The sequence below is a fragment of the Micropterus salmoides genome, unplaced genomic scaffold (assembly GCF_014851395.1).
Source record: "Micropterus salmoides isolate LMB-PRFRI ecotype aquatic unplaced genomic scaffold, ASM1485139v1 Ms_hic_scaffold_13, whole genome shotgun sequence".
Classification (NCBI taxonomy): Eukaryota; Metazoa; Chordata; class Actinopteri; order Centrarchiformes; family Centrarchidae; genus Micropterus; species Micropterus salmoides.
Window position 1 is genome coordinate 27,482,380 of NW_024040374.1, and position 22,912 is coordinate 27,505,291.

Genomic DNA, 22,912 nt, shown 5'->3' on the forward strand with positions numbered 1-22,912 from the left:
AGTGATTGATGCATTAGACAACCAACTACAGCCTATTTGAAGCATACTGGCCCAGTGATTCAGCAGTATTGTGAAACCAGCTCTACTTTGTGTGATGGCAATCTCTGTGCAGTGAAAGATGGAAGATGGCATTTATATTCAGTAAGTAAAATCTCTTGGCAGCCATGCGGATGCATCTACCAAATGTATTCCCATCTGTTTGTCTAAGGTGAAATGAAGCATGCAGCTAGGGATTACCTACAAACAATTAGCTTTTACAAAGTACCATGCAGTATTGTTCCTTTGAAAACTTCCCTGTGGCAAAACATCTATGACCCAATAAATGCCGGCAGTCATCTGAGGTGTTCTGACAATGACGTGGTTGTGGCTGGCACTTGCAAAATGCTGCTTCCAACAGGAGCGTGGGCACGCAGACTTGGAAACAGCTGATTGGCCTGCTTAAGGCTTTGTCGAGGAAATCTTTAGCCAGCCTCCTTTGTACAGGCGGTGTAGAAAACACCCAAAGAAGTATGCAGGAGGACAGACTTCCTGACAGCTCATTTAACATTCTGCCTGCTTCCACCCACTTACTCTGAAGCCCCCACCACTCTGACGTTAGCTGAGTCTTTTATGAAAAGCAGAACATCATGCCTTCTTTCCCTTTATAGACACATTTTTGAGACACTTCCACCATTATGGGCCCTCACTGTACATAGGAGCTATCAACCCAGGAAGAACAAGTGGGCTTTTCACCGCAGCCTCAGTACTCACGCCCCTGTTCCTGACAAACTTCAGTCCAGTCGTCTACATTAATAAATGATAGCGGCAGAGCTGACGGGATTCACGCCCGCCTGGGCACCAGCTGCAATTACAACAGACACGTCAGAGACACACAGCTCCACCGGAGACAACCCAATCAAACACGAGCCACTGTCTGGATGAGCACTGGTTGACAAATACAGTCCCCTCGCACTGATAACAGGCACGGACTTCACTCCTCCAGAGTGGCAGGGAGCCGTCCCTACAGACCTGCCTCCAGCGGCTTAAGAGTTCAACGACCAAAGCCATTTTACCAAAGACAGTACAGAATGAGGCCAAACACAGCATCTTACTGTCTAAAACCTGTCAAAACTCCAAGATTATTTTAGGCCAAAGGTTGATCTCGCTGATAAAAGTTTACAGCCAGTTACCATACTTACCATGCAGTGGTGACGTCAGCAGTAATTATGGGAAATGCTGATTCTGTGAACCTGATCCTATCAAGAGAGCAATAAACAAAGACACTGTGCAATTATTTAGTATGTGTGGCATAAAATATGTCTCAACAGGGCAGACAGACAAAAACACATGTCCTCTTAGCAATATTTTTTCTCCAGTGAAAACCCCACAAAGGAATCTTTTAAGACTAGATTCTTATGAGCAGCGAGTGCAAGCTATAACAAAGACAAATAGAAAGTTGCACCATTATGAAACTGAATTACTAAGTGACCCACATTGCTTCCTCATTAATAATTCAGGCCTATTTACAGTCAGTTACAACCAATTTACATTCATATATGTCACACACGTGTCTGTAATTACTCTAGATATTACAGAGCTGAGCCCACATGTCCTGTACAGCTGACAAACTCTCAGTGTATAAAAACATACTACACAGTGAAACTGGGGAACAAGTTGAAGACTTTCACAGAGAAGGAAAAAAAAGGGAGCTGCAGCAAACCTAAAAAGCACCATAAACATTTGTCTAATCAGAAGACCTGAAGCCTCTACTTTTATATTACTACCAGTTGCTCATTCAGCGGGTGAATGAAAATAAAGAGAGAGGAATCTTGGTATTTGAAGTATGAATCAATGAGCCTGAAATAAAGCTTTACATAGCACACACACACACACATACACACACACACACACACACATACACACATACATACACACACACACACACACTCAAAATAGTGAAACAATCAGATAAATGTATTTTGTCTTCATGATGTCTCTTTCTCTCTCCCCAGTTTGGCTAATTATGTCAAAACATTCAGCCAGCTTCAGGGTCTGGTGAATACAGTACACTCCCTGATATTATGTTTGTACAGCCAAATCCCCTTTGGCTTGTTGCTTGGCACTTAATATCATAAAATTGCCCAAGAGTAAAACCAAACAACAGGCTTATGTTTGTATATTATAAATATATACTGTATCTAATTTACTTTCATTTAGAGATGAAAGCACTGTTAATAGGTAGAGGGTGCTTTCCAGAGTACAAAGAGAAATCTCAAGCATCACATTAAATAATTTTTTTATGCAAAACAAGCCCCTCCATGCACTGAAACCCATCTTAACTTGGGCTGCAACTAGTAATTACTTTCCTCATTGACTACTAATTGATTTTTGTTTGTGCCAAACACCATGTCTTCAAATGTCTTTGTGTGACCAACAATCCAAACCCAAAGATATTGATAAGATATTAATAATAAAAATTAATTAAATTATTATTAATTAATTAATAATAAAAAAAATAGTTGCCGATTTATCTCTTGTTGATCAACTAACTGATGAAACGGCTAATTGTTCCAGCAGTATAACCATGAGCACTGCAGGGCGTCATCAGTTGTCAGTGTACATTCTCAGGATTCCTTTAAGCTTGGTTGGTTATTAGATAACATATTATTTAGATAAGAAGTAGGCTACACTACAATGATGTGAATGGAACAATATATGCACTGTATGACACCACTATACTGGATGATCAATAGGACCCACAGAAGGACTGAACCGTGACTAATGTGATTCATTTGGCTGCTCAAGACCTCTGAATTGGACCATAAACAGACCTGCCTGGTTCAAAAGACAAAGTAAACCTAAAGATTCAAATCATGTCTCTGCCAGCTCAGTGTAATCTTGTGGAAAACAATTTTGTTGCCACACTGAAGCCTCAGAAAAGGCTTTCAAATGTCTGAGGGTGTGGATGAGTAAAGCTCGGGATGGAGGCACAGATAAAAAAAAGATGAGCCTCCACAAAAACAAACAAAAAAATTATAGAATATGTCATCATGCAAAATCTCAAACTTGACCATATATCATATATCTGCCTGCTGAGGCAGACTGGGACAACTCCAGGGCAGAGACTGCAGCCACACAAGTTATCTCATCGCCACTGACAACCTGGGTGTGTCTGAACACAGGAATATTTACCAACTTGTATCATCCACCGCATCAGACGTGAGGCTGCACACTGTCTCCCTACATGCAGACATTCAGTCTCATTTACCTAGCACTACTCATTTGCAACTGATTCTGTGGGAGGAAAACCTTCCCACAATGCTTTAGAAATCCTAATAGCCAGCTTAAACGCTTTCCAAGGCAGACATCAATGCATAATTAAAGCCTCTGTAATTTTCCCCTTAAACTTAAGAGACTACAGTCCTTTGTGTGAAGCCTTACAGGCTGGTAATTTGAATAAAATAATGACCCCCACCCCACACACACACACACACCCGCATCCCCACAAATTGAAAATACACGTTTCACCAGTGAAGACATTTCCCTGTTTAAACATCACAACTCAAAAGAGATGCATGACCGCCGGAGCAGCTAGCTGAATGTGCGTTTCTTCATCATGGGTGAACTTGCTGACTGGCCCAGCAGGTGCAGCGGGTTCATTTGACACACGACCTAAAAAAAAAATGAACTTCTCGGGAGAATTAAACAGGTCTTACCACTTTGCTCCCCCAGAAAGACGAGTTTGAATTTTCTTAAAGGGTTCCCAAAGTCACTGCCCACGGACATTTTGCGGAGGAGGAGGAGGAGGTGGGGAACTCTGGACACCGGAGGACAGTCTGAGTGTACTTCCCACTCGAGTTCGGTGTTGGTCGGTGAGGATGCTGGTTGGAAAAGGCGGTGATGTTGCTTTCCGTTCAGTCCCGCTCTCTCTCTCTCTCTTCGTGATGGGAACACACTGCTGCTGCTGCTGCTGCTGCACCGGACCGTGACGCTTGGGGTGTGTTTTTTTTTTTTTTTTTTTTACCCGAGGGCTTCTGAGCATGCGCGGCCTCTCCTCATTCCCCGTTGAGCTGACAGTCGTGATATAAAATGACGTCATGTAAGTCGGAGGCAGACGGGAAGGGAGAGGCAGACACGTCAAATGTGCTGCTGGGCTGCACTTTCGTCTGTCTGCAACATAGGTCTGAGCTGGAAAAACTTTTTCTTTTGTTCCAGCAGCACATTATAAGGACACTAGAGTGCTAAGCAAAAAAAGCTATCAAGCTGGTATTTAACACTATACTTTAATACACTTTGACAGTAGGTGAATCTCTGAGATATTTTATAAAGAATGGTCAAAATCGATGCTGGCTTCTACAATTTCCAAATGCAACTCAGTCTTTCAAATACCCTGCTGGCATCGTAAATGTAGGCTACCTCTTTCAAACTCCACACCCCAGTTTGTATTTTTTTTTTCTATTAAAGATTCCAAGATTTCCAAGTCAAGAAAATAACCCAGAAGACATCATCAGGGTTATTTTCTTACACATTAGAAAGCCACAGAAAACAATATTCAACTGTTTTCAGAGACTGAGCAGTACTCTCTATGGTCATTAAATGGTTCAACATGTATACAATTGGCCGTTTGAAACTATTAAAATACAGGCAAACATATATTTACATAATATCCAATTTATGGTATGATATTCATCCATCACAGTATGTATGTTTAATATACATAAACATGCTATAAACATGCAGTCCAAATATATATATATGTGAATGCTATGTGCATGTATTACTAAGTATGTAATATACAGGTTCTTCAATGGTGCAAAGTTGTAAATAATTAAATTACCAAAACCAACCGACATGGAGTAAACTTGAGGTAGCTCATTTTGCTGGATTGGTTATCCAGCCTTTCGAGACATAAAGACAGAAATGAATAAATGACTTGATTAATTCTACTATATACATTTTTTTATTAACCAGTATGTCTACACATGGATGCACACCACTGTAATGCCACCCATATAAACACACCAGTAGATAGCATCGTGTGTGCGGTTAATTCAGTATATGAGTAACAGTGTATGTACTTGATATCTGAAAATTTATTAACATTGCAATTAATTCAGTGTTATATGTGATCATACATGAAATGAGTATTACAGTTATCACAAATGTCTCCGTGTATGAGACAAACTTCTATAAAAAAAAATAAACTTAAATATTAAGCTAATATAGTTAATTGTTATAGAATATGTTCCCACTGGAAATAGAAACCTGAATAGATTCCTACCTTATAGGAACAAGTTATACACAAAGATATTTATCTGTTGTTTGATCTCATCAGTCTGGTCACTGTCTCAGATGCATGTAAAATGTTGTGAGGTACCACACAAGAGAGGTCTTTTAGCTGTTCTCTCTTAACGTGTAATGCATAGATCATACTGTCAGAGTCTTTCCAATCAGAGGCTTTAAAGCATTCAAATACATCAGACATTTTGCCTTTCATAAACTCCAACCAGTGAAGCACCACGTAGGAAAGTGGGCCTACAGAAATTGAGGTCAGCGTAGGCCATTCCTTAGCAGTGGCTTTCTCCCACTGACACAGCTTTGCTCGGCACACTGTTCTTCAAAATGTTCAACACCTCAGCAAAGCTTTAAGACATAGAGAGCCTTGGATCAAGAAGGACGCTCGGCACGGTCACAGTAGGCCTTCAGACCTCTTCTCCAGACTGTACTCCTGGGTCCGCTGCACCTTCCACCCCAGCATCATCAACAGGACGATGCCCATGACCTTATACCCCACCTGTAGGCCCAAGTACCTGCAGACAAATAAAGGAAAATGATTGTCAGCTGTGATATGGACATACTGCCTGCGTGTATGTGATATGTGTTCTCAGTGATAAGATTTCTAACCGGTTCCTAAAGATGTCGTTGTCATAGTAACCACAGCTAAACTTCTTTCCGCACACGCGCTTCCACCAGATGCATGACGTATCAATGGCCATCCCGAAGAGAGCAGGGGCAGGTAGCCAGGCTGAGAGGGAGAAGTGTTGTTCAGGGTAAACACATTTTTATCCCCTTATGGTTGAGCAAGAGCCACTAGAGGGCAATCCAACATGTCCTCAAAAGAAATCTATGACAAAATACTCATAGTTCTGATGAATCAAACTCAATATATAAATTTACCAATCATTTGTGAAATAATTTAAGAAGTTTGTAAAACTCAACTCATTAAATCATCATTCTTATTTCCATAGTTTCCAGAGTTCAAGTCTTATTTTAAATTTATAATGTCATATTTCCCATGGATACTTCTATTTCATGTTACATTTTATTTTATTATGTCACTTTTCATGATGTCACTTTTTGTTTCATTTAAAATTCTACAATTATATAATGAAAAAAAAATACACACAAATGTTAACAATAAGAATGATGAAATAACATTTCATATTAAGAGTTGAGTTTTGATAATTTCTTCAATTACCACACAATATCATGGTTCATGTACATATTTTACACAATTTCTATATAATGTAATGTCTTTATAGTTATTTAATGGACTTGGAGCTCCATTCATCTGTGAACTTTGTTGAGTTTTAAAATAATGTGTGAGCTAGATGGGTATTATGGGATTTGGGGGCTCTATTGGGCCTTTCGACAAAAGGAAGTGTATCATTAACAAAATAATTCAGTTCATACAGGAATTCATATGTATGTCACTACACACAAACATCAGTTGTGTCCTGACTTACCTAATACTCTCATTAGTAAAAACTGAATTCCTATAGCAAATGACTTCTCTTCAGAGGGAACAGATCTATAATGAATAGGAAAAGAAAGTCAATAAATGTATTTTCTGTTGGTGTAAAGTTTCTTTCTTTCTCACAACAGTGGCAGTGATAAACAGGAAAATTCGTTTTTATATTGTAAATCTTCAATCAGGCTTTTATTTGCTTTAATTACTGAACTCATCCAGCCTATATTTAGGACAGGCATCAATATGGGACAGGCCTTTAATTCTTTCTCACAAAACTCTTGCTCAGAAAAGATGGGAAATAGGCTACAAATTGTCTATTTCAACCACTATGAATGTTAAATAGATAATAAGAGAGCGAGAGAGTTTTGCAAAAACACAATAAGTCAATGCTATATCACCTAATACTGTATTTGTAGGAAGCTAGATTCAAATATAAGATTCACTGTAATATATTGTCATCCATTCTCACCTGAGCACCATCATATACATGGGGTTGTGAGTGAGGCAGGCGATCAGTGACGCCAGAGAGATGACAAGCATGAAAGGGAGAAGATAATGTGGGCAGTTGTTCGGACAGGGAGCTGGGCGGGCATGTGTCTGGCTCCCAGATATACAACTGCAGTTGGTATAAAGCTGTATCCAGGAAGAAAACAAAGGAAATATTAATGTAGTGAAGAAAATTGAAAAATAACTTTTTACTTATGTTATTTCGTTCTACATCAGCTGCAATTCTTAGTTTCCCCACTTGAGACTTCAGTGAAACTTTTCGGGAAATCCGCTTACTTCCTTTCTTGCTGCGTGTTAGATGAGATGATCGATACCACACTCATGTCTGAATGCTAAATATGAAGCTACGGTCGACAGCCAGTTAGCTTAGCATAAATTGGAATTGGAAACAGGAGTCTCACGGTGATGACAAGACTCCAGGCAGTCACAGCAACCAACCAAGTTCCAGCATGTAATCACTACTACTAATTTTACAATTTACTACTTTTGGACAGAGTCAAGCTAGCTGTCTCCCCCCTCGCTTGCAGGCTTAATGCTAAGCTAAGCTAACTGGCTGCCGCCTTAGCATCTTCTTAGCTAATTCTTCAAGGTTTAAAGTAACATTGATAGAGAACTTGAAACAGTAACCAAAGACTTCATATCACCTGAATGAATGGATATATTGTACTACACTGTCATGTTAACACAGACTGCTGCCAAAAAGGCATCATTCTAAAAAATATAAATGAAGGACTTGCCAACATATGACACAGGAAAGGCTAGATTCTTGCAGATCTTCTGACAGCTTTCAAACTCACTGTTAATTTAAAGATTTTAATGGACTTCCCCCTGCCAAACATTACCAAATGTATTTAGACCTTTGTCTAGAATCTGACAGAGTTCCACCTTCAGCTGTCCATTTGTCGACACAAGAAAGAGAAAATAATATTTCTGTGATTTATTGGGATTCATCTATTAAGCTAGCCGTAGGCGTCTGTGTTTGAGCTGCAGTATTACACATTGAGCTTACATGCTGAGTCTAACTGACTAATACTCTGTTAGCAGTCATACAATCCACCCACTGGAGGGTTATTCACAAGCTGTGACATTTAAAATGATGTTTTGTCCCTCTTAAAACACCTCCTATATGCTCTTTAACAAATAAGCATTGATTGGACATTGATGTGAGCTACTTGTGTCCTGTTAGCAGCAGAGTGGTCTCTGCTGTGACTTTTCCTAGACTAAAAGCTGGCTGATGAGACACATTATGTTTTGTAGGTCCAGGACCTCATATCACTGCTGATATGAAATCATTCTAAGTACAGTTTGGCAAAGTCAAAAATACTTGGACACTGAACCCAAATGCTGTGATTTGTGACTCAAATCTAAGAGGCATCTAGGTCCATAGTCACTTCCTGTTCCAAGTATCTATTTAAAAATGTTTAAATAGCAAGTCTACCCCATGAAGAGAAGATTTAAACTCTCAATGCATCTTAGTGCCATTTTACTTGCGGAATGCATTCCCTGCAGCACTCCCTGAGTTCACAGTTAAAGGTTAATTACACCCTTACGGGGTGATTTACCAATCCTGTGCTTGAACAAGAACCAGATGTTTATTATTTCCCACATTTCTTCCCACACTGAGAAAAAAAATTTTGAAGACCATAGAATAAATTTAGACAAGTTTTGAACACTTATCCCTGCTGTAATAACAAATTCACTTATCTTAGATCTTATATATACCAATTTTGCTTTCAATAACCTTATCTAGCATTCCTATCTTACATGATTACTCTGCATCATATAATTTCACTGATTACTCTTGATGATTTATTGTAAAATCGTATTGTTGCACAAATATTCCCATCTAAAAGTCACGTTTTATCTATACCACCCCCTATCACAACCAGCATGTCTTACTGAATTGTCATATTCATGTAAAGTACAGTATTATGTATGTAAAATCTATCATTGTATACAAACAGCCTAATGTGTAGGTATTTATACTGTGGGAGGAAAACATGAACATGTGCTTAGAGGAGGAACCGACCTGAACCCTGTAGGTGCTGTTGGGGTCTTTGGTGAAGTTGGTGCAGCCTGCATGACAAGGAGAAATATACTCGACACCATCAGAGCCACACACAGGGTTGAAGGCACTGGCAGGACAGGAGCAGTTGGAGTAGCACAAGGACAGAGACCTTTGGAGTGCAAAGAGACAGAGAGTCAAACAAAAACAATTTCAGAGCTAATGTTTGAGTAGTCTGTGTTTGTCTGCAAGTGATAAAGTCACAGAGGTTCAAATATTATGTTTCCAATATGTTTGAGATGTATATAATATAACAAACATATAAAATTATACAGAAAACTGAAAACAAATTAAGTTACTTGTCAAGCTATTTGACCACTTCACAGTAATTCATTTTTCCCAGCGGTAATAACACGCCAACAAAGAAATGTACTAACAAAAGGCAGGGAAGACTTCCAGAAGAAGACCATGTTTGCTAGCTACTAGCTAGGATGTAAACAATGAAGGTTAAAAAATACTGACACATGAATGAAAGTCTTGTTATGGTTGGGCATGCAGTAAAGTTGAACAATGACTACTTTCGCCCAATTCTTGGCCAATCGAAGCTATAATTTACACATTCATCAAGGCAAAAGCTAACAAAGGAATGGGATTAAGCTGGAACAAGTGTCCTGCCTACTGCCTGTGTCCCTCATATTTCCGAAACAAAAGTTCAAAATGATAGATAGAAAATGTTTTTACTTAAACTTTTAGGAATTTGTATGAACTGGTGTGCTAAATACACACATTTTGTTATAGTCCACAATAAAATGCCCAAATACAGCACTGACTTTCAAAATATTACAGAGCTTGTGGGACATTTTGGGGCTATAATGTGTTTTCCAACAGTCTGTGTGTTGCTTGAACTGTATCTGTAAATAAAGTATTTCACAGGAGCAAGGCTGGATGTATGACTGCGAGTACATAGTAAAAAAATAAAGAAAACTTAACTAAACAATGCTGTTCGCATGAAAGCACCATCATAAGACTCCTCTCACTCACCCATACTGTCCGATTTGGTAATGATTGACTTCCGAGACTTTCTGTGTGGGGCAGCCCATGAAGAAGAGAGGGATACAGAGGAGGGTGGAGATGGTCAGCATGACAACAGAGAAACGTGGGATGGTCTTCAGAGAGAGACCCGCCCTCTTCATGATGACCCCGCCTATCAGCATCCCCACTGCTACTGCTGGCAGATTCACAGCACCTGGAAAACACAGTTTCTTTAATAATCTTTAAGTAGCGATGGCATTTACTGTCTACTAAAGATGTCCAAATTTGTGCACTTCCTGCACATCATGTGCTATTTTATTTATTTGCGGACACCTGGACACAGTTGGCACGTGTAGTCTAAAAATAAATCCAATGTTGCAAAGGGCCAAAGTAAGCACAAAAAACAGTTTGTACACAATTAACAGTACAAGCCTAATCCAAGTGTGCTCACACACTCCAGAGTGTCTATTAAATTATTTTAAGTTTCATTTCACTTCCAGAGAGTTCATAAAAGTGATTTTATGTATACCATACTGTACATTATGATTTGAATTATAAAACAGTTGACAGTGATTGCAAGCAGTTGACTGAAAGGACAATAGTGATCTATTATAGGATCTTTTCCTGAAGCCCCATCTTTACATTTGCGCTCCCACAATACCCACCTACTATCAGGCTGCTGTAGGCGAGCGAAGCACCATACTGTCTCTCCAGAAACTTGTTCAGGAATGTAGAGAAACCTGCGATCACTGAGGAGAAGCAGCACTGGGCCAGGACCAGCATCAGGAAGAGAGGGCTCAACAGGAGGTGGACAAACATTCTGGGAAACACTGATCAGACACAATCACATACAGACACACTGATTATTACACTGACACTGGAAATGGCTTCAGCATCCGTTACAGAATATGTTAACAATGTAAAATGATGTTGAGTCAGTTCATGAAATTAGCACGTGGAACCTTTGCAGCCTGAATATAATGAACTTACTTTTCAGGAAGTCAGTTAAAGAGATATCTGGCTTCCTGAAGTCATCATTGATGTCCGTTTCAATTCCAGTCACCTGGAAAATAAAATGCAGATGAACATATTCCCGAAATGTTTTCATTCATTTCATTAATCAATCCAATACTTCCTTTATCTGAGTAAATTAAGAACCTCTACAGTGAGGATGGATTTGATAGTTTTGATAACATATGTGGGAATAATGGTCTCTAAGTTTGTCCAAATTTGCATTGCCACTACTACTACCACTGGGAGTGGCATAGGCTTATTATTTCAACCATTTATTCATAACTTTTTGCCAATTATTTCAACTGTTTATCTATTCTATGCTATTCTATTTTTAGCTAACTGTTTTGACTTCTCTGCTAGCTAACTAACATGCTAACTAATTGTCATACACTCTTAATAAAAACAAACTCTCAAGTACCCCTGGAGTCACTGATGTATATAAGGTGTCACAATGGACTAAAATGAATATAAATCATGGTATTTATACAAGTTTATTCAACACTTAACCTTAAAATAGTTATTGTTTTCTGTCAGTGCAGGTATGTTGTGTATCTGTAACAATCTGTTTTATGTAATTTATTTACAAAATCACTTGCTTCATGTATATAAATGTTTGTAAATATGAGGAGGAATTTGACCAAGCCTTTGTTTCTTTTCTGACATCAACTGGAAGATTTTCACATATTTACCTGGGGTTGGAATTTTCCAATAAATAAGAGGAAGGACAAATGACAGAGACATGAAAGAGCCTGAAAGTACACCCCAAACCAGGTATTCACTGGAAAAGTAAGGCATTTCATAGTATAAGTGCCTTAACGCTGATGAACTGTTTCATAGTAGGCTTATGTTTATTTTCACATGCATTTTTTCTCAAGCTGATAAGCCAGAATTATAACAACTTTATTACATTTTTCACTCAATCAACTTTTTATCAGATAAATGACCTTCAGCCTGCCCAAAGACTGTTGTTATCAATTGACAACTTCACAGTGAGATTTATATCAAATTGGTCAAAAATGGAGACATTTACATTCTTATAATTCACACATTTTTTAATAGGTCAAGTCCTGGGTAAAGCTGAAAGAATGCGGGGGATAAGATCTGGCTTTATTTTATCTATGAATAATGTTGTCTGCAGAGTGTTTAAAATGTCTGATACAGACAAAAATAATTACAAAGTACAAATCACGTCTTGGGAATTGTGTTCAGGGATATGTGATTTATTATGTGGATTTATATGTTAACGCCATATGGATAACATTGAGAAACCTTGTTTTGTACCCTGGAGATGGTTAAAAACCATCATCATGAGGAAAACTAAAATGCAATGCTGACATTAAGCCAGTAGGTGTCAGTAAAACCTGAGCGATATACTGTAGTTTCATTTAGTCCAAAAGATCCACTCAATGACTGTTAGCTGTTTTGTTCTCTGTGAGTGGGAGTGCGACTTACATCATCTTCTGAAGGCATTCTACGAGGGAAGAAGAAGTAGGGGATGGATGCGAGAACCAGGCAGCCGGTGGCAATGAGCAGGCCCATCCACCAGGCCCCGACCCAGCGGGGATCCCCGTGTCTCAGCTCTAATTCAGCTCCTGCAGGAAACAGCAAGTCATCAGATACAGCAGTGAACCATCTTTCCTGCTTTGATCTGTCCATAAAATAATTTCAGGATGCCTTTAAAGACCTAGTCATTACCTAAACCAGTTCTATCCACGTCCACATAGATCCGCAGCATGACTGAGCCCAGCAGGTATCCAACGGCTGGCCCGAATACAGATACTGCAAACAGGATGGCTGTGAATGATAAAGGGGCAATGAGGCAGAGTTCTGAAGTTTCTGTTGAGCTGTTTTGTAATTTTCTTGGCAAACCGTGACTGTACAATTATAAAGGTTCAATGAAACTTTTATGTGTTAAAAAACTTTATGCATTAAGGGCCCTAAAATAAAATAAAAAGAAAAGGTTGCATCTCCAAAATCAATCTGTAACTTGGTTCTACAGGGTTTCGCCTGCAAAGCACCAATCAGTGCTGCTCAAATTGTTCACAGAAGAACAAATAAAGTTTAGTGTCAAGCTGTGACTGTGGGTTCAGTGGCTGAAAAAAAATCACGAATAGCTGCTCATTCATAAGTTTTGAAACCTGAAAAGCATATATAATAAAAGAGAGCTTTATTGCATATCAGTTTTGCTATCTGGGATGTGACTCATTTGAAGCTCATCATCTGAAAAGCACTGAGATCACACCTTAAAATATATCTAAGGTCACAAAATACTGATCTTCACTCTTGTATATTGAAGTGTTTTACAACATGCAAGCCTGAAGAATGACCTGGGGTAACACCATGACCCTCAGATTGTGGACTCTTTATCTGAACAAATAAATTTATCTCTGAACTACAGGCCACTCACCTATGTAAACAGGGGAGTTGCCGGGTTGAGCGAAATCATCTATGTAGGAAATCCCAAACGGCTGGATGGGCACCGAGCCCACACCAAAGAGCAGCTGAGCGCTGGCCATGAGCACCCACAGGGTGTTAGTGTCGGCCAGGCGCCTGGTCTCCTCGCGGCCACAAGACTCCGGGTTGCTCGAGTTGCCCTGAGGATTGCAAATGTCGTGGCGATCTGGATCACAGCAGGTGGTCGCACACGGACGGAGAGGGGGTGGGGGAAGACAGTGATAGTTAATGACAGGCAAGTGGATGCAGATGTCCAACTACTTTAATTTCCTGAAGCTTCTCTGGCCCTTTAAGGTACTTTGTCTGGGGGTAAAATTAAAGAAGAGGGGGATTGTTATTACAAATGAAATTCCATGGCGGTAACTTTAATCTCTTTAGCTTTCAGCAAGTACATAGAGATGAGTTTCATTCTGATTTATGCAAAAGTTCCGCTGGAGACAGAGCAGGGCTTTCTATATACACCATTTGCTGCAGAGTACAGAAAGTCAAACAGCAGACACTTGGTTGACACCTGCTGAGTGCTGTGGAGCCTTTGCTGGGAAGATGCCGCAGCGTTCTAGACGAACCCTGAAGTGAAGTCTCATAAATTGCATTGACATATTTGTATATTCATGAGTCCCCTGGTCTGGACTGAGTCATATTAGTTGTCACAGTGGTGCCAGTGGAGAAAGAGGAGCAGTGCAGCCTTATATTTAGGTCTTTGTCTTACTGTGTAAAACAGAGTCGTATTCGTAGGGCTGGGATATGAAGTGAGGTAAGGTCAGGATCACGGCACTGACAGCCATCAGTAGTCCACCGATTCCAATCAGGCGAGGGCGGTGAACCCGATTTCCAAAGTAGCTCACGAACACTATCAACACACTGTTACTGACCTAAGAGACAGACACAGAGACATGTTTTAAAGAGGATCCAGGGGGAGCATTTTCTCTCTTTAGGACAGTTACACTTTATAAATCAATCCTTTCACACTTAGTGTTGTAGGTCTCATAATTACAAATGGACTTTCAAAACCAAATATGGAAGTGATCAGTGTTGCACTGTAATCCAAATTTAGTGGTGTCAGCAACCTAGGCACAGTTCAGAATAAATGTTTAGAAATTTAGAGGCAGAAAGAGTTTCAAAAATGTAAATGTATGTACATGTAAAAAATTAAAGCTGCATTAACTGATCTTTCGGGCACTTGGGGGCAGCGGAAACAAGCTGCAAAAGTAAAACTGACATTATCATCTTTTCAGTTCTATGGTAAAAATGTTAGCAAACATTTGCTTATTAGCAAGATTAGCATTAATTAAATGTACTGAATGTAAGTTCAGTATTCATTCTATTTGTTGCTCTGTGTTGCTCTCCACCAACTCCTAACAAGTATACCTGACTGCAGCCTGCAGCCTGCAGAACGGGGTGGTTAAAAACATAGTATAAAATTATAGAGGAAAAACGCCTGTAAGGTAGCTAGCTCACATCCAGCATCCAATCACAATCGGTGTTTAACCTTGCCCACATTTGACAGTAATATCAATCAAACCACGGAGGGATTAAACATTCAACGTTGAACCCCACCCCATTCTGCAGGTTGCAGCCAGGTACCCCTCACTCCTGAGAGAAATATCCACTTGGTGCTTGGCAGAGCAAATCAAACAGTAAAGCTGGGGGTCATAAAACCTAAACAGTTAACTGAAAGATGCTAAAAAGCTCTAATGCAAAGAGGAAATGCAGTGGGGTGATCATTATCTGTGGGTTCATCGCTAAGAAAAACCTTTTCCATTACACACAGTCATTTGATCCATCTATAATATAAACTTCTGTTATAAAATCTGTTATAGAAGCTTTAAATAACCACACTAAGAGGAGATGCAAAATGCTCAGGCTTTGTTTCATTTCTGTTTTCATAACAGATCCCAATTAAATCACATGTTGTAAATCACATTATAACTCCAAGTGCAGCCAAATCCTGTGAGGACCTGAGCTGCAAAAGAATTTAGAAAGCCTTAAGGCAGCAAATGTCAACACAGTGATTTAATTAGTGACTAGTGACCTGTGGTCATGCATACTTGAAACAACAGGAAAACATTTATCTCGTGTAATACATGTAAATCCCACTTGAGCACCCTCCGCGACGAGCAGGTACAGTACATTCTTTGATTATTCTTGACCCCTCCTATCTGTAATAAACTGTTCCAAAATACTTGGCTTGAACTGTGAGGAAGTGTGATTTTGATTTGTTGCTTGTTCTTCAATTCCTCCTTTGTCATCGGATCGGTCTCAGATTATGTGAGGGTATGTTATCGTTGGCTCCTACCTCGTTGAGAGAGGAAATGGTTCCCGAGGAGTAGCTGCTGAGGCCATAGCGTTTCTCGATTGTGGTGATGGTGCTCTTGAAGTAGGCGCTGTACAGCAACTGGGAGAACTGCAGGAGGCCGTGGCACAGCACAAACAGCTTGGGCAGACAAACAGTACAGGAGGCTTAAGTCTAAATTATGTGGCTGAAAACATAATGCTGGCATATGAAAAAATAGAGATAGTCTGTCTCACTGCAGCATCTTGTTGCCAAACATACAGTTAATTAGTTGATTACATGAAAAGATATGAAAACAATTTGTGTACCAAATGTCCAGTATGCTCTGACAAAAACTTGTAACAGTGATGGCTCCACAGCTAAAATAGGTTATAGTCATAAAATGTAACTATGTCATTTGTGCCATTTTCAGCTGCAAGAAACGTTTGGCAGCACTCACATAGAGGCAAGAACAGACTTCAAAAACTTATTCCTCCTGAGAGACCCAAATTGTTCCAAGGAGAATTCAGAGGAACCAACTTTCCAGTGTTTTTCAGCCCTGGCAGCACACTGAGAAGTTCACCTAACGGAGTGCATACTTATACATCAGAGGAGCAATATTATCTGTGCAATGAAATGCAGTGAGAAAGTGGAAAAACCAAACAGCTGCTTCACAAACACATGGCATAACTTGCAAGTACCAACACATCAGGCCTGCACTCTGCTGCATTCACCCGTTTGAAAGAAACAAACCATTTGAAGGATTTAAATCCACATATTCTAGACAGCAAAAACAGATGATAGAATGAGGCGATGTGAGCAGCAATATAAACCATGTAAATCTAGTCGAATTTAAGTAGAATTCTTGCATTAAAATTTTCATTTAAATACAAAAATATAACAAAAAAAGTAACTGTTCCTCATTATGCAGAATGGCACCTTTCAGAGTGTTAACTATTGTATATATTCAAATGTTTGGATCATTATAACTGATTTAATAACAAGTTAAAAGCATATTAATGTTGTTAACTTAAACTACTGCTAGGTATCATATTTATAATCTCATTATACGTTTTCTGTGCCAAATTGTAACCTGTAAAGTAACTAGTGCGTAGCACTGTCAGACTAGTGGAATGGAGTAAACAAAGTCGTTGTTTTTACAGTCACAAGTAAGTCTCAAGTCTCAAATCCAAGTCTTAAAGCTTGTTTTGACTAGCAAGCCATTATGCAGCCTTCACCATTTTATGTGTTAAACAGAGTTAGTATAATGAATTCAAAAGTTGTATTTATTAGTTTAAAAAACACACTTTGGGAATATAGAGTTAGATGAGAAGATACCTCTCTCATGTGTACACTATGAAGCTACAGTCAGGAGATGGAAACAGGGCTTTGGCTGTGGGCCATAAAACCAAAAACAATAAGCTGAAAGATTCACCTTAGCGCTGAGGAGAACTACAGAGCCGAGTGATGATCAACTGCAGGAATATTACTACAACTGATTCTTTTCACATTACATTAGTCATTTGATTCATTGTTAATATAAAAATACTGATTACCAAGGTACCAAGTTGTACCTAGTTACTTTTCACCTCTTGTTTTCCTAGAAACTAACCAGCATGGCTCCAAAAGAGTAATGAAATTTGTGATTTAATGATGACACTTTGGAATAATTGTTAGCCAGTTACTTTGCTTCAAGGGTTCCTGTACTTGTCTCCAATTGATTGCATTCTTCTTCTCTTCACCTCCAGAGATGTGGAAAGCTGCACACTGGGCATGCTCCCAGTTATCTGGAAGAGCCACCCGCCTGCCTATGTGTCAAGAGGCGTTTACAGACACCCGTATGCCAGTACATGGGTTTATTCACACAGGGGGGCCACGAATGACGTTCAAGATACGTGTTGAGATTAGGAGTGAATTTGCTATGAAAACATTAATAAATCCAAGCTTTCAGTTTGTTTACCAGCTGTCAGGTCGGCTGAGGTAGAATAAACTATGCGTTTGACTCAGAACAGTTAATGCTCCTATTAAAGCTTGGCTTTACGGTTTGTTAGCACACACAATAGATTCTTTTTCACTGTTGCTAATATTTCATCCTCATTTTGTATCAAATGGGCTTCAATTATCTAAATGATTCGACAGGACCTATTTGCTGGCAGGCAAAGAGCTTCTTTTGTTTGTGATTTAGATCCAAACAAAGTTAGCTGTACACAACTGTTTCCTTACCACACAGCTTCAAGTCAACTTAAAATCCAATTTAGCCTTTAACGAAGTCGACTTTACATTTTTATTGCAGAAAATGTCTGACGCAAATATCACATTTCAGAGACAAGTCGCTGGCTTTCTGACAATTTGGCTTTAACAATGGAAACACGTAATTATTTCAATAACACATAATCCATTAAAGTGCAAAATTTCACCAAAGGCCTGAGAAATGTCAAAAAACCCTTTCTTGCACCCAATCAATATTAATGATAAAATAAGGTGCGTCAGTTTTTCTTGATGAAGGAATGTTGCATACTGTTGAAGCTGGGATGAGATATTCATGGAGTATTATAAACTGAGGAGAAAAGGGGCAGCAGCAGTACAATTAGTGCTGAACTCTCCAGTATGTCAACAAAATGTCACACTGTGAAGACGCAGGATTTATTATTTATCCACTCTGTTAATACAAGTGATTCAAGCCTATTTGATGTTTGCATGAGGAAAGTGGTTGACCAGAGTTGGATTCTCCACGGGTTATGTACATGTTTATCCTTTTTGAACACGCTCAGCTCTGTCTGTCTGGGCGTTATTGTCCCAGCCTTCAACCCTGCTGCTAGGCGAAGAATTGAGGGAAGTTCATACTTGAATTTCAAATGCTTTTATTTCAGGGTCACGTGTCGTAGCTATGGTACTGGATATCCATGGATTTCCATGAGGAAATGTTTTTTCTTTTTTGCAAAAAAAAACACAAATGCTTGACCTACTTGGTCAAAAAAATGAACTAAAGGAAAAGCTAAGTGTATGAAGTCTCCCAGGGTACTTAAAAGAAACTAAAGCCACAGAATCACATCCCTTCATTGTGAAACAAACACAAACAAGTTTTGCTGCACAATAGTATCATGATCAAATGAGCATTTTAGCAATAGATAATAGTTAGTAGACTTGAGAGATATGCTTGTTCACTTTCTTGCAGAGAATAACATAAGAAGATTGAAAGCACTGATGTCTGTCCACTAAATATGACGCTACAGCAAGTGGACGTTAGCTTAACCCTGAAGGCTGGAAACAGGAAGAAGTCAGGCAATCTTCTTGTGAAACTCTCAGGAAAGAAGAGAACAAGTGCATTACATGCGCATGTACGTGCTCAGGTGCACTGAGGTGTGGAGAGAAGTTAATATTTCTTGTCCCATTGTTCAGGATATAAACATCTTTTGCCACTGAGCAGAAACTTGGCTCAGATGTTGGCAGAGATATCCTTAAAGAGATTTTGATGGAGTAACCCCGGGTGCAGAGTAGGTGTAGCTCACGGAAGATAAGCTCAAAGTAGTGGAAAAAAAACAAACAAAATTTCCTGATCAAACAGAGAGCAAAGAGCTGTACAGCATGTACTCGTGTCAGGGAACGACCAATGGATGATTTCTGCCCTTGAAACTATTGTTGAGCGTCTGGTTCTGCTGAGTGCAAAGTGATTTGGTTTCATATCAAAAGCAACTGGGCCAGTTTGGCTACCTTGTTGTTGCAATTGCTAGACAGTAATCAAAGAGTTCTGGCATCACAGTTTGACGCAACACACTTTTAAAGATACTCCTCTGCGTCCACCTCTCACCGCTGTACTATTGGAATGACGTACAGAAATAGCTTACTGACACATTCCCTGCTGCTTAGTCTGCTTTGACTCTGAACTACTCCCATTATCTAAATATACCGTTATATAGCTTTGAACTTCAGGTACATTCATACTGTGCAGGATGGGCGAAGGTCCACTCTCAGTCTGTAGGAGGAGCCATACTGTGTCACTGCCCTCCACCTTATCTGTATTAGTACATCTTGATTTCAACAGAGGGGTGGGGGTGGGGGCTTTAAAATGAAGACTTGCAATAACTGGAATACTACAGTCTGTGTGAGAATGCTTAAGGTAGACAGTCAGAAGATTTTTCACATAATGCTTCTCCACCTGGAAATGCAGAAGTTGCTAAAGTTGTTACTTCTTTCACTGTCCCCTCCAAACTTACCGAATATAGGTATGTTAGTCATGCCTCGTTCACACAACACAACACCAATGAAGAAGACAAGTCATTTCTCACTGAGTTGTGCTGCAAGCAACAGGGACTTTTGCCTCATTATTACTCACAGCTCTGGAACAAATAGTTTCTCTCCCATTATTGCCATACAGTGAAGTATGACTACTGCTTTTGGCAGTAAGTGGGGTTACATTTCACCCTCTAATCTGTGAGCCTTTTAATTTTGGAGCCAGAAGAGCAAGACAAGAGCGGCAACAAGTAGTCGATTAACAGAAAATGAATTAGCAACTATTTTGATAATTGATCAAGTAATTTTGCCCAATGCTCTCTGGTAAAAGGCTCTCACGTAAAACACAGGCGGTAGTGGTTTAGTTTCGCCGTGGTTACTGGTTGTAGAATAATTTTACGCCATTGGAAATCTTCCACTATGTAAACTTGATTTATACTTATCAAGGATATAAATTGTGTCTGGTCATGTGAGGTTATTACCAGACTGCTCAGTTAATAAAAAACAGACAAAGACAAAAACAGTTTGTTGGGGAAAATGTGACAATTTGCTGCTATAATATAGATTGACTAAAATATTGATTAGCATTTTTCAGGCATTTATGTTTCACAGATCAAATCATGAAACTAATCAGCAGATGAATCAACAGTAAAAAAAAAATATTAGTTATAACCCCAGAAATGTCCTTTTTCATATTTTAAATGTGGCATAAAACAACATACACCACTGAGTAGAAATTGTATTGCTTTAAAATGTTTCAGGTAATTTTCTTTTTCACTCAAAAGGCAAAGATAAAACATTTTCTTCCTGACTTGTAGTGATTATAGAATGACTTCAGACACTCCAGGAAAACTATTTTCTATTATTTTAAGCAATGTCAAGGCAACTCAAGTCTTCAATGACAGCTAAAATCTGCAGAAATCATTTTGAACTTTTTGAGGTATGAGGCACAACACTTGGAGAAGGCTACATGTTTACCTAAGGTGAAACTACGTTTCAGTCTTAGGCAACACTCCACAGGAGACTATGCTCAGGTTTTCTGAGGGAGAAATAAGCCTCTGAAATCACTTTTTATTACTACAGAAGGCCTATAATAATGTGTTTAACGTAATACAATATTCTGAAAATAAATCTAGCTCAGATGGTGATATAAACAATGAGGGAACAAGTGCTGCGGGTTAAAACAAGACATTTCATAGTAAGTCTGTAGCCGTGGCAGCAGCACTGATGCCTACCTTTATGCTGCAGAATAACGTCCTTGTTTTTTTCATGTCTTTGGAGGAATGTATATCCATTAGGCTCAGCCCGTGTCTTCGCGCGCTCCACTCAGTCTAGGGAGCAGAAAGCTGCCTCTCGAGGTTTGTGTCAGAGGTTGTCTAGGTTTTCCCCACCGGTGAGCTGGAGTGCTTTTTTATGACCGCCTGTGATGTAATTGGACTCAGCCCACAGCCCCACGCGTAAATGTTTTGAAAGTTGTGAATCGAGAACAGGCAGTCCCGCGCTGATTGGCTGAGTCACGCGCCAGCCTTAGCAATACTCACCTGCGCGCGCGTGACCCAACGTATTAATCAGGACATTACAAATGACACACACACAGGATGATTCAGGATATATTTACGGCCCGTCCTAATAAGAAGTGTAACCACCCTGTTAGTGAACCCCTGCTTTGTTCTCCGGCAGCTCAAACCGGCTTAATGCTTCATTAATTGCGGTATGCGGTTCTCTGAGCTGGTTCTGCCTGAAGATAATGAGTAGTGGGGCCGACTGTGACAGAAACAACTGCTAATGAATGAACTCTTGGAACTGAGGAGTGTCAGTGTAGCTATTCAGTGTTTATTATTTCCCTACAAAACATGTTTAACTATTTCGGATGAGCATTTTTTTATTAACTTTTTTTGTAATGACACAGCAAATCAGCTAATAAAAAGGCTAGGTTAAACCTGTGTTTTAATGCACGTGGATAGAAAGCAGCTTCGTCTTTGTTGGCCTACTTTAAATGTATTGAGTCAAGCACCACTTCAACTTTGCAATAGGCCTTTTTTCACAGCAGACACGTCCTAGTCATGATCATCCACTTGCCTGCCTCTCTGTTGAAACCTTTCAGAAACAGGTGAAAACTTATTTAAGCTGGACATTGTCACGCCATGTTCTATCGAAAGTAGGCTGTGCAAATGTTGTTTTAAGATTCCTTGTTGCCTATGTTTTTATTGCTTGATTATTTTACGGTTTTATGTTGCTTATGTTTTATTGATTCATTATTTGTATCACTATTTTACAATGTTGTTGCCTCTTATATATATATATATATATATATATATATATATATATATATATATATATATATATATATATATATATATATATATATATATATATGGCTTTATTATTTTACTCTTGTAAAGCACTTTGTGACTTTGTTCAGTGAAAGGTGCTTTACTTATTAAGAAAAAGCTCAGGTGTTACTAACATTACAGCTGGCTGTGTTGTAGGCTATTCAAGTGTCCCAGTAAGCCTTGACAGGGAGCCAGCATGCACAATCCCAGGACCCTGAAACTGAAGCAGCTAAATGGAATTCAGTCATCATTCATTTTATTATTTACACCTACACTTTTTCTACTGTGACATGTCAAAATGTCTTCCATGAAAAAGGTTGATAATAACCCCAATT

The 22,912-nt window shown here is 39.2% G+C and overlaps 2 protein-coding genes across 3 annotated transcripts in view; both read right to left on the reverse strand.

Annotated features, from left to right (window-relative positions):
- rab6ba (RAB6B, member RAS oncogene family a) overlaps window positions 1-3,980 on the reverse strand; it is a 49,933-nt gene extending 45,953 nt beyond the window's left edge. Inside the window, exon 1 of one of the 2 annotated variants that reach the window (XM_038716695.1) lies at window positions 3,696-3,980. In XM_038716695.1, coding sequence (XP_038572623.1) covers window positions 3,696-3,765 — 70 coding nt within the window. In that variant the 5' untranslated portion in view covers window positions 3,766-3,980. The remainder of the gene's footprint in view (window positions 1-3,695) is intronic. The other variant, XM_038716697.1, reaches the window with a different exon arrangement.
- Window positions 3,981-4,916: 936 nt separating this feature from the next.
- On the reverse strand, window positions 4,917-21,667 carry slco2a1 (solute carrier organic anion transporter family, member 2A1). The gene is made up of 14 exons (XM_038716694.1): window positions 21,480-21,667; window positions 16,039-16,176; window positions 14,452-14,614; window positions 13,696-13,908; window positions 12,984-13,082; window positions 12,741-12,880; window positions 11,265-11,337; window positions 10,940-11,104; window positions 10,284-10,488; window positions 9,267-9,414; window positions 7,200-7,363; window positions 6,726-6,790; window positions 5,884-6,004; window positions 4,917-5,789 (listed from the first exon to the last, which is right to left on the reverse strand). The coding sequence occupies exons 1-14, from the start codon at window positions 21,537-21,539 to the stop codon at window positions 5,669-5,671; spliced, it is 1,875 nt and encodes a 624-aa protein (XP_038572622.1). The 5' UTR covers window positions 21,540-21,667; the 3' UTR covers window positions 4,917-5,668.
- Between the last annotated feature and the right edge of the window lie 1,245 nt (window positions 21,668-22,912).

Bases quoted from the DNA above. Each gene is read 5' to 3' on its own strand.
- slco2a1 (XM_038716694.1), bottom strand. From the start codon at position 21,539: ATGGATATACATTCCTCCAAAGACATGAAAAAAACAAGGACGTTATTC. The intron at 13,909-14,451 runs GTAAGACAAAGA...GCTGTGATCCAG, and splicing joins ATACGACTCTGTTTTACACA to ATCGCCACGACATTTGCAAT. The intron at 6,005-6,725 runs GTAAGTCAGGAC...TCTCCCTCTCAG, and splicing joins TTTACTAATGAGAGTATTAG to CCTGGCTACCTGCCCCTGCT.